General features: G+C 37.5%; 1 protein-coding gene across 1 annotated transcript in view; it reads right to left on the reverse strand.

The window, feature by feature from the left end:
• Window positions 1-1960: 1960 nt before the first annotated feature.
• The window catches only part of LOC145985802 (uncharacterized), a 64000-nt gene continuing 53895 nt past the window's right edge, over window positions 1961-12065 (reverse strand). The window contains exons 7-8 of the mRNA XM_083119889.1: window positions 11681-11832; window positions 1961-4473 (exon numbers count right to left, since the gene is read on the reverse strand). Coding sequence (XP_082976015.1) covers window positions 2721-4473; window positions 11681-11832 — 1905 coding nt within the window. The 3' untranslated portion in view covers window positions 1961-2720. The remainder of the gene's footprint in view (window positions 4474-11680; window positions 11833-12065) is intronic.

Below are 12065 nucleotides of genomic sequence, written 5' to 3' on the forward strand. Positions count from 1 at the left end.
TTAATTTTAAGAACTTAGATGTGCATAAAATCTCCTACATATTGTCATAATTCTAGAAGTGTTCAATCAGATGACGCAGAAGGCTCGGGCCTGCCCTTATAATAGTGGTAAACGTGGCCACCTTGCACTAAAGGGTGCCTGATTCGATATTGGTATAAACTATATACGTGAGATGTCTAGCTTGAACTCATTACCAGGGAAGGGGGGGGAGGGGGTTATAAAATTTGGACCCATAAACTATCCTTTGGTTTGATTGATTGAGTTTGTGTTTTAAGCCCGCTTTATGCACAGTAAGGCTAATTGGGACTGGACCTACAGTTTAAAGTGGGATCCGAACCACTACGAGCCTCCACCGGTTATCGAACCCGGGACCACTTGATTACAAGGCGATAATGCTACCACTGCACCGGGTCCACTATCCTTTGGGTCCTGCCGACATTATTATTATTAATAATATTAATATTTAGTTTTCATTTATCATTGTACTTTGTTTCCACTAACTACATGCTCTGCATTAATACACTTGTAAACATTGAAACATAGACACATCTAATTAAAAAATATTCATGAAACTTATTTTTTGTTTATAAGCACCACTTGCACTATAAATTTCGCCACACAGCACTAATATTGCACACATACCAAAGGAAAAGAAACTGACATATTACAGTAGCCACACTGGTCGCATACTGAGAAACAAGGATGTTGATTTCAACCGTCAATATCCCTCTACTTAACTTTCAATTGTTGGCATTCAAAATGTTTACATTTGTTTCTTCGAGGAACAATTGTTTATATTCGAGCACTGTTACGTGGCTTCTGAAAATAGGGTTATGATGTAAGAAGTTATTTAAATACTAGAAACTCCTTCCTTCTACCTTCTTTCATGAAATAAGCAAGTAAAAGGACATGACATGTTGTTTTATTTTGCTATTATCACAATCAGTGCCATACCAGCAACTCTGCATCCCCCGCAATGCAGGGGGCCCCAAGTTATAGAAATATTTTCTCTCTATCTATACCCCTGAAATTTTATATGATTCTAGAAATTCACAGATACTGCCGCTTATTAAAAAAATATATTTACGAAAAATCAATTTGGTTCCCCACAGAGAACTCGAAATGCATCGAAGTGACATTTAGTGCATCAAATGACACACCTAGATGTGTAATCTTGGATTATTGGAAATTGTTTCGGGGTTTGATGCACTTTCACTGCATCAAATGGAATTTCGACTCTGGAGTGTGTCTTTTGATGCATCTTCGTGTATCAATTACACGTCCGATGGAATTTTATGCATCTAAATGCACATTTTTCAGTTTACACACTTATATCAATAATTCTTACGAAACAATTGTTTGGGGATTTTACTTACCATATCTCTTATGATAATATGAAAGGAATTTTGAATTTAAGCTCACAAATGGACTGATTGTTTGAGTTGGTATTTTAAGTCCACTTTACACAGTAATGCTAATCTGGCTAAACTAACCAACTGAGGGGTGTTGGACTCCCACCCATCACTCTAACTGAAAAATAAAACTTAATTTTGGATTACTCCTCTTATATCTCAATTGCATGCACATTAAATATGGAAATTAGATTTTCGAGCTGCTGTTCAAACATGTATACTTGTATTAATAATAACAGTTATAAATATTCAATGAACAAATAAAAACATCAATGAATCCAATTTCAACCTTTTTAATATGTTACTTACAAAATACACATTAAGGATATTCACATGTTAATACAACAAATGCTACAGTTTCAAGCACAACAATTGTACAATGGATTCTCTAATGCCATACTTTTTTTTTATATAAATGGTTGCTAAGGTAAAGTCTACTACTAGGTGAAAATCTCTTGGTTTATTGATCACCTGAGCTTTGAAAAGGATTCCCAGTTACTGAGTGTTGTACCATTCTCATCTCCAGGGACTATTAACTCTTGAAAACTCAAACTATTCCAGGTTTCACCTGCTTTATAATTCAAGACTATTATTATTTATAAAAAAAAAAAGGTAAAAAAAAAAGGTAAAGTGTTCCCCTGTGCATAGCACCACGCCATGAAGGCGTATAGGGGGTGTGGGGGTAACGCCCCACACTTTCTTGATCCGGTCGTGAGTGGGGGTGATGTGATCAGCATCACGCCCCTGACCGCCTTTACCCCCCAGGGTTTCCCCCAGGTACCCATGTTATTCGACGCTCGGTGGGCGCCGGGGCCGCTTTCACCGTTAGAAAAGTTCCCGGATTTGAACCGGCTGGGGATCGAACCCGGGACCTTGAGCATGGTAACCATTCTGAATAATTATAAATGCTTGAAACATCCAAGTATGATTCCAAAAAAACGAAGGGGGTTAAAAGAATATATTTCTGTACCAGGGGTGGGGGTGGGCATTGTTATTGGTTATTCAATATAAATATTGCATCTAAAATTCATATTTTGGCTAAAACGTTATTTGATTAGCAATTTTTGGTCTGTTGCAGGGCTTGGGGAAGGATCTTTCTAGTATCCTCACTGTACTATTTCAAGCAATTATCAGTAGAGTTTTACTATTACACCACTACAATCAAATAAATCTGTCAAATTAAGAACTATCTTTGACAAGAAAAAAGTTCCATATGTAACTAAAACATGGCCTATTTTGAAAAAAAAATTGCTCTGTAATTATTGTGTTTCAAAACTAGTAAGTTTGAACAAGCAATGTAAACAACTTTTATAAGGATAGGTTTTCTGCAGTGTGACATTGACGAATGTGCATTTTTAATACAGCTAACCTTCGAAATCTATTTGAACACAATGTGCATGAATAAAACTCTTCTGAGTGAACAGCATTGTGTTGTCTCAGCACAGCTCCAGAACCAAAACCCTTTCTAAATGTACGCCACAAGTAGAATGCCCCAACAGTATGGAGTTTGCGGTGATAGTCTCTGCCTACTTTTGAAGTAAACCTCCGACCACAAATGTCACAAATGAAAGGCTTCTCATGCAAGTGGATTCTATAGTGGTTTCTGTAGGCAACTTTGTATGCAAAAGATTCCCTACAGATGTCGCACAAGTATGATTTCAGTCTTCTGTGGACCCTCAAGTGGGTAAACATGGATCTACTTACGATGATCTTCCTGCATACATTACACTGCACATTTTCCATGCTGCACTTGCACCTTCTACGATCCGAAAAGGTAACACCACAAACTTGACAAGTGAAGGGAATGTTCTTGTGGAGTCTCTTGTGAATATTCATGCAAGCTTGCTTTTTATAATTAGCCCCACACACATCACAAACAAAAGGGCAAGGTTCTAAATGGCTTCCTATGTGTTGCTTCAGTGTAGCTTTTGTGTACAGGCCTTTGCTACAGAGTTGACAAGTGAAGGGTGCTTTCTCAGCATGCTCTCTCATGTGAGAGTTTCTCTTTGGAAGAGAGGGGAAATGCTTACTGCAAAATTCACAAGTAAATGTCTTCTTACAACCACCACTGTTATGATAAAGCATGTGTGTGTTTAACCTATGGTTACTTCTAAAACTTTTCCCACAGAGACCACAAAGATATGGCTTTTCGGAAGTGTGGGATTTCTTATGAACGATCAGGCTGTTGAAAGAACTGAATTGCCTATTGCATGCACCGCATCTACATGCCTGATGTGCAGTTACATGCCTTGCTACCGATTGTTTACTATGCAATACTCTATTGCACTTTCCACAAGGAAATGTCACAGATCTCAGTCTAAATCTGAGCCTAGCATATTTTGCCTTCAGAGCAAACAGGTGCGTCAGAGGCGTGCCATGTCTTATGATGTGCATACCCAATTTCTTCTCTGAAGTAAAGATTTTATGACACTTCCTGCACATATTTTCTCTGCCCTTGATCTGTCTTCTTTTCTCAACATTCACCATCACATTTCGTTCACCCTGCGCAGAATTAAAAGCTTTGAAAGGAATCATGCTAAGAGCATCAATCCTTTGAATAGACTGAATTATCTGAGACTTTACACTGGCTTCAACATCCCTGAATGCCTTTGGAACATTTCCTTGGATGTCTAAGGCATTCAAATCATCCACATTAGATGCACTCACTTCAACCACAACTTCTGCCATATTAGCAACCTGAACACCAGCAGGACCTGTGAGTAAATGCCTATCTGAGAGTTTAATTAACTTGCTATCATGTTCAACCTTTGCACAAACTTCTTTCTTTTTCAAGGAATTTCTGCTGTTCCTTTGGAAATTTGAGTCTGAGTGTTCCATAGATTGATGACCCTGTAATTGTTCTTCATCCACAAACACTCCATTACAGGATGAGCATAAGAACGCACTGACACAAGAGTTCATCTGTTGATGTCCAGAACTACTACTATTGTCTGATTCAAATTGCAGCTCAACTGAATGAAAATGTTGTTCTTTCCCTGGCATAGATTTATCAGTGAGGGTTTTGCTTTGGTTTAGTACAGGCAAAGACTGCTGGTCTGACCTATAGAAGTTAGAAAAATAAGAAATTAAAATCTCACATTATTCTAGGCTCATGGAACTAAAACTAAACTACAATACTAAGTATTTGAGCTAATGCTGATTTTGTACAGGGTATGTACAGTGGGATCCGCTAGTATTTCTTGGCAAATTGTCCATGACTATTTTCATTAATGTTTCTCTTGCATCCTGTGTGCTTTTAAGCGATGGATTTTTATGTATGCTGGTGCAGAAGTTGTCAACAGCTTGTTTTGAGTTTTCTTTTAATTCTTGAAGCTCTTATTGGGTCAAATAAAGTACACGAAAGTGGTGATGGACAATTTGCACAGAAACACTCATGGATCCCACTGTACCATGAGGTGATATAATTTAATAAGTGACACTGGGAGCATACTGTAGTCCATGAAATGTTCTGAAGTTCACATTTGCACTAAAGTGTTTCACGATTAGTTTAATGCTGCCATGGACATATGACATAAAAAAAGGCGAAGGAAGGTAACAACTTCCATTTTTTTAGATTTAAATGAGAGGTGTAGGCATCAGGAAGGGTCAGTCGATTCCTCCCCTGGAAATTGGCACTGTTAATTTTTAATTAGTTATAGCCCATAAAAGGACTAAATTCCAGTTTATTATTTTTCCAGTAAAACAATCATACTCCTACTTGATCGACAGAATAAATTATTCCATTAGATTTCAAAATTCTAAAAATGAGATTCTTGTGTAAAGAGGCCACACAACATAAATGCCATGACTTCAATTTCCATCTAACTTCCAAAGATGTTTCTTGAACGAAATGTGTAGAATATAATAAAAAAATAGAATAACTATACATTTCTTTATATTAACAGCATGAAATGAAAAATAAAGAAAATAGTTATGGTAGGTATCCGCTCAAGTAGAATGAGTAATTGCTCTCGTATAATAATAATAACAATAAAAAAGTAATAATGGATTATTGTAATCATCATTTGATTACTACTACTACTGTTTCTACTATTCAATATCACGTAAACAGCCTGAACCCCATAATAAAATATCTGATAATTTTTATGGTGACAGGTGTTTTTGTCTTAAAACATTATAATTTTTTCACAAAGTAATGCATGAAAGTAAATCCTATATCAGCCAATATTTCATTACCATTTACAACCTTGTAAGGTTGAGGATAAAGTCAATTATTCATGGAAAAATTGTTCTTTAAAAATTTCTTCTTGTTCATCTACTTGTAATTACCAAAATATACAAATATACAGAAAAATGTATAAATTTAAATGAAAAAATGCAGCCTCGACCAGGACCTGAACCTGGATGTCTGGCAAAACATGCTATTGCTCTTATCAACTGAGCTACCAAGTCAGACCTGGTGTCGCTTGATTTTTTGCTACTGCTGTCTTAACCTGGTTGGTTTCGCAGCTCAACTGGTAGAGCAATGGCACGGCACGCTAGAGATGGAGTTCAAAACCTCATTAAACCTATATTTTCTCTTAAATTTCTATGTAGTACATCACCTATGTGTGCCAAATAAAAGGTAAAATGAGGTATATTTGTGCCATTATTAGCATTTTTTTTCCAAAGTAGTACTAGACTTACAGTTAAAATGTATCGGACATATAAGGGTTAAAACTTTCTGCTGTCTTACACGATGAGGCTCTTCTAATTTGGAGTGAGTGTGATTACTAGGGCTTGGACCTATAGAATGACCTTAAAGTTATTATATAATTTTCGTTCTTAAAATGAAAGCTTGATATTTTCATTCTTGTACAGAGTACTTGAATAATTAGACAAAACCCATTGTTTGGTGTTTTAAACTGCTGAAGCAAAGGGAAAAACAGCAATTAAGTGCTAAGGTAATTTCCCTTATGTATACTTCGAGGCGTTTCTGTGTCAGTCATTCACCTCCTTTCAGAGTGGGCCTTGCACAATACAGTGTCGGCTAGCATCTGAAAATACTGTTGTTTCTTTTTTGTAGATCAGATTATATTTTTTTTTATATTGTGACTAAAACCAAAGATTAAACGATTATGCTGGCCAGCAAAGTAGGCTTCACACACAGTATCTTAAGTGCTGGAGGAGAAATAAATTTACCACAATTAATTATTTCATCCATTGCCAAACTTTCAGTTAAAAATAATATTCCAATGCATTTCCATTGACCATATTTTCGATTAATGGCAAACTTGCTAAAAAGATCATGTCAGGAAATTTAAACACATAAATTATGCTAGCAAATGCATTTAAAATTCACACAACAACAGGGGAGAACAAAAATAAATCTCAAAAATGAAAGAAAATGCAATAAGATGGCAAAATATACTGAAAAATGCAAAATAAAAACAATATTTTCTGGTTCTAACTTATGGGAAACTGACTACATAGTATCACGTTTAGCATTGTTTTCAAGGCTCAGAAAAAAATATGATTTGTCATCAACTTCCGAGCCCTAGTGATTACATTTCTTGCTTAACATTGAGATTGGAGGGAAGAGGAGGGGAAATGTGGTAGCTGCTATGATTGGAACTTTGAACATATTTGATTAATCAGTTTCATTGTTAGATTACACTTCTACCTGCATATGAAAGCATTTTAGCAACACCATGATTGGACAGTCTTCAGAGGACAGCTGGGATAGAATTTTAAAATGTGCTACAGAGGTTGTTCGCTTTATATCCGACCATTTTCGATTTGGTGCTGCCACCTGGCGTATCATGCTGGAACCATGGACGTCCGCAGGATGTTTTCCAGGGAGGGGCAAGGAAGGTATTTTTCTTCCAAGGGGGGGCCAACATGGCATATTTTCCCCAATAATAGTGTTCATCCCTCAAAAAACATTGCTTAAATATGAATTTATCATGTTCGTGCAATAATTAACACACATTATTGTGGCTGAAATTAAATTATATGTGTGAAATATGTAAGTTTTGGTTGACTTTCGTTTTCCAGGGGGGGGGGGCACGGCCCCCCCTTGCGGACGCCCATGGCTGGAACTATGTGTCTGCTGGCGGGAGCAGTTTTGTGTCTGACCTTGTAGGTGCGTGAGTGTTGGTAGTGAATGTTATCAAATGGAACCGAAAATCAACCGGTATTGGGAGGGTTGCATAATGACCCTTTTCCATGCTAAGTTTTCATATGTACGCATTGTGAAACAGTGTCGGGAGAATGGGTTAACACTCGGGGTGACTACTGCGAAAGCTATTGTGGCCCGTTACACACAACAGGATCTCTTTGCGAAACATTCACCCACGGAAACCACCAGGAGAAGGGCTGCAAGCAAAGTGTCACCCGTAGTGCGAAGGGGGATCCGTTGATTGGCGTGCCAAGAAAATCCCCCGACTCAACGTGATATGACCCACAGATTTCACCTCGCACCGTAAACTGTGAACAAAACAATTCGCAAGCGCCTCAGGTTGAAGTGTGTGCAGAAGGCTCGTGTACACCACCTTCTACCACGTCACATTGCAGAACGTAAGACAAACTGCAGGAAACTGTATGAAAAGTACCTGGCTGGTTCCAAATGGAAGAAAGTTGTCACAATGGATGAATCATATGTATGTCCATCTCACTGCTGGTGGTCACATTCGGGCGATCACATACCGTGACATTGACAGCAAGGGGTGCAGCAACTTTGCAGCAACTTTGTTCGTCAGTGCAGGGAAAGTTTCCCTCGTGGCTTTATGGTTGTGATGGGATTCGGATATGAGGGTAAGTTGATGATACGCAAGGTGGACAAAAACGTGAAGTTGAATGCCAGATACTTCCAAGACTCCATTCTGACACCTATCTATCAGAGAGACATCCCACAATTGTATGGAATAGACGCGAACCAGGTGATGATCCATATGGACAAGGACAAGGCTTCGAGTTATAACGCCAGAACATCACTACGTTTTATCAGGAAATGGCAGAGGAATTAGGAATTCATGTCATTCCGTTTGAAGACATTCCTGTGAAAAGCCCAGATGCTAGTCCAATGGATTTTTGCACATTTGAACTGTTGAAACGACGTCTTCAACATCGCCGCCCACGCACCCTGGATGGTCTATGGAAAGCTTGCAGGGAGGAGTGGGACAGAATTTCCATGCCTGTCCTGCGCCGGAGCTTGCTGCAATGGAAACTGCAATGCCGGGCGATAGTCCACGATGCTGGGGGTCCAATAGAACATGATCGGTGGTGGCGGCGCAGTATCTCTTAAGGTGAGTACCCGTCAAAAATGGTCGGATATAAAGTGAACAACCTTCTGTATTACTATTCAACCACCGCTTTTTGATGATATTTTTTTCTTTATACATGAAACAATGAAAACATAAGAACTTGTTCACAATGTTCAACAATTAGGGGTTCAGCTGGAAATGTCCAATTTTCAAAATTTCCAAAAAAATTACAGGTTTTTTAAAATTGTGTATGTTTTCCATTTTGCTTCAAAATTGGGTGATGGGCATTACATGCCCTCAAAGAGTGGTATTTTGTCGTTCTTCCCTATGGACGCTAGAAGCAATTTTCTGGATTTTTTTCATATAAGCTGGCAACACTGTTTTCCTTATAGTGTTATTATTTTTCGCTTCAAGAAGTATGGGCCTATTTTCATAGCACCTTTGCATGGTTGTTGGAATGTACCACTGCTCCATACTACACTTTTCATTCACTCTGGTCTACTATGGTGGCCGTAGGCATGCTGAACACAAATTTTTTCGTAAAATTTTGATTATCTTCTTCCTTTAACTTTCATTATTGGGAGGTACAATGCATAAAGTTCACCTCTGCTAAAAAGCCTGTTACTCTGGGGGAAGGACTTAATCTCTCTACAATGATTAGTTCTGAAGCTACAATTTTTTTTGTAAATCGCAGCAAGTTTGAAAAGTCCTGTTTGGAGAGGCTCCCATATGCTAAACATTAATTGTATCATAGTTTTACAGCTGGCTCTGTTCTGAAATGCTAGAGAAAATAAATTTTCATGTAACATCTTGAGGAAGAAATAGAACACCTTTTCTACATGCCATTCTCTGTTGAATCTACAGAAACTCTCCACTTAAGAATGCAAGTACTTTTTATGATTCTGACAATTTTTTAAACATACAATGTTCTTAAGGTATTTCTATAAAGTGTCATTTTTTATTAAATCAGTCTGTACACTTAAAAATAACAACAAAATGGCATTATTTTGCACTGAAGTACGGTCTATTTATAGATATATCTCACCAGCAAAATTATCTGGAATTCATAGGCGTGCGCAGACCTTCTGATTAGGGGGGCAAAAGCCTTGATGAAAGTTCAGTTGGGAAAGAAAAACCTACTCCCGCCAACCCCTAGCTAAGACTCTGAACTTGACAAGACTGCAAGAAAATTTTACAAAATCTATTTTTATTTGTATAAATTTTGAAATCGAGGGGGCAGTTGCAGCTCTGTGCCCCCTAATTTCATCTTAAGTATCCTTTTGTCCTGCTACTCTTAGAGTCTGCTAGTCTTGCTTTCTTTTACTTCCATGTTTGCCCCTAAAATTGATTTCCGTCCAAGGTTGGGGGCCCAATACCCCCTGTGGTTGCACCACTACAGCCTTTCCATCTGGGATGCTTTGAACTTTCATCGGCTTGAAAATACTTCATTTTCTTTAAGAGTATACATAATATCGTTTAATAACAGCGATAAGTTTCCCCCATCCTAAATTTCTAGGTGAAAATATAATAATATAGGGGCATGGAGGACGTCTGGAAAGGGGGGGGGGCAAGGATAGCCACATCTCCCCTCCTATAAAACGAATGTCAACCTGAAAGTACATTTTCGCACGTATAATTTGATTATAATGGGGATGCAGGAATGCGATAATTTAAAATTCAAGAGGTGCTTTTTGAGGGGGCAACACTATTATCGGGGTAATATGCCCCATGGAAAAATACCTTGCTTGTCCCTCCATGGAAAAAATATGCGGACGTCCTTGATTAGGGGGGGGGGCATTTGTCCCCCCCTTGCCCCCATGTGCATGCCTATGCTGGAATTTTACCACTGCAACGATATGCCTATATCGTATATAGTGACACTGATTAATATGTTCCATTTTTAATTTATTTTTACTTTGTTCTTCTGAAGGGTACATATGGGGGTTGGACAAAATAATGGAAAAACAAATGTACAATAATTTTGTTTGGCACTCTACCACTGACCAACCATGCAGTGACAGGTCTTTTGCTATTGAAATGGTTGTGTGTCCTTTACAGGAAGCAAGGCAGTGTAGTACGAACTCTCATGTGCAACAGTTCATAAGGACCTGCGGCAAAATGAGAGACTTATGCTTTCAAAGGGACAGATTGATTCAAGATGGGCAGCTCCTGTAGTCTATCTGCGTTAATCGTGGCTGCTCCCATCCCATTCTTTCCAAATATTTCTCTCTCCCAGTTGAACTGTAACTGTGTCAGTGGTTTATTTACCAGTTTTGAATCAAATGATGCAATTCCAAGAAAGTGGTAATTCTTGCACATTACTCATTGTAACTTTGACTGTTAATATTACAAACTACAATGGACTATATCATCAATATTTATTGTTTTAACTTTAACTTTTATTGTTTAATGCATTGTATAAACTTCATATTCCTCGTTTTTGAGTGCAGATTTGATAAAGGCAGCGTTTGGAAAGTTACTTTTACATCAACCAAAAAGTAACTAGTTACAGCCAATCATTTGAGAAAGTAACTCAGTGAGTCCTTTAAAATGTATGTTACTTTTTGTTACTTTGTTCTAGATAAGATCAAACTCGTAGAACATGTTTCATACATGAATTGAAAATGAACTATTCTTTTATTTCACTGATGATAAAAAAAATTAAATGAATAAATATTTATGTTTAAATTACAATATTTATGCATTTCCCAAATTAAAAAGTATGCGAGATTATAAAATTCTAAGTTAACCCTTATTGTATTTCAAAATGAAAATTAACTATCCATTTTTCCCTTTTCTCTTAGAAAACTAATTTTGTTATTTACTGTTTCATCAATTCAAAAACATTAAGAAAATAAACTGTAAAGCTAACTCTTAATTTAAAAAGTAACTAGTTGCAGTTATCATTAGCAAAGAAAGTAACTGTTACTTGTAGCTGCATTTCAAGTCACAAATTACTTCCGAAGACCAGATAATGGGATAACTTGAAATGTTACAATTAGTGTTTCAGTGCTTGTAACAAGGACAGTTCACTACATATAAGTGCAACAGGAATAGACATACTCATTGAGGTTTTGAGTTCGAAGTCTCAAAGCATCTGTGCTGTGCCCATGGGACTTGTTAAGATTTCCCCAGCTTTCTTCGCACGGTGCACATCTGGACTTCTTGACCACTTTTGCTAAAACCACTTTGTACTTCTTTGGCTTCGGCAGCAACTGTAAGAAAACACTAAAGTCAATTTTGCTCTTACTTTGTAGATGATTAAGGTCTGCACTCTTAAAACGTTTTCAGGGGCTACCAAGTGGTTTTGGTGCTCAAACAACAAAAACAACAACAACAAAAAAAAGTAAAATATGCCAAAAATTCAAAATGAACACAACGTATTTTAGTTCTGAGTAAAGTGAGAAAGTTCTACTTCAAAGCGTCGAAAGAAATATAACTTTCATCG

The sequence above is a fragment of the Lepisma saccharinum genome, chromosome 3, assembly GCF_977018435.1.
Source record: "Lepisma saccharinum chromosome 3, izLepSacc3.1, whole genome shotgun sequence".
Taxonomy (NCBI): domain Eukaryota; kingdom Metazoa; phylum Arthropoda; class Insecta; order Zygentoma; family Lepismatidae; genus Lepisma; species Lepisma saccharinum.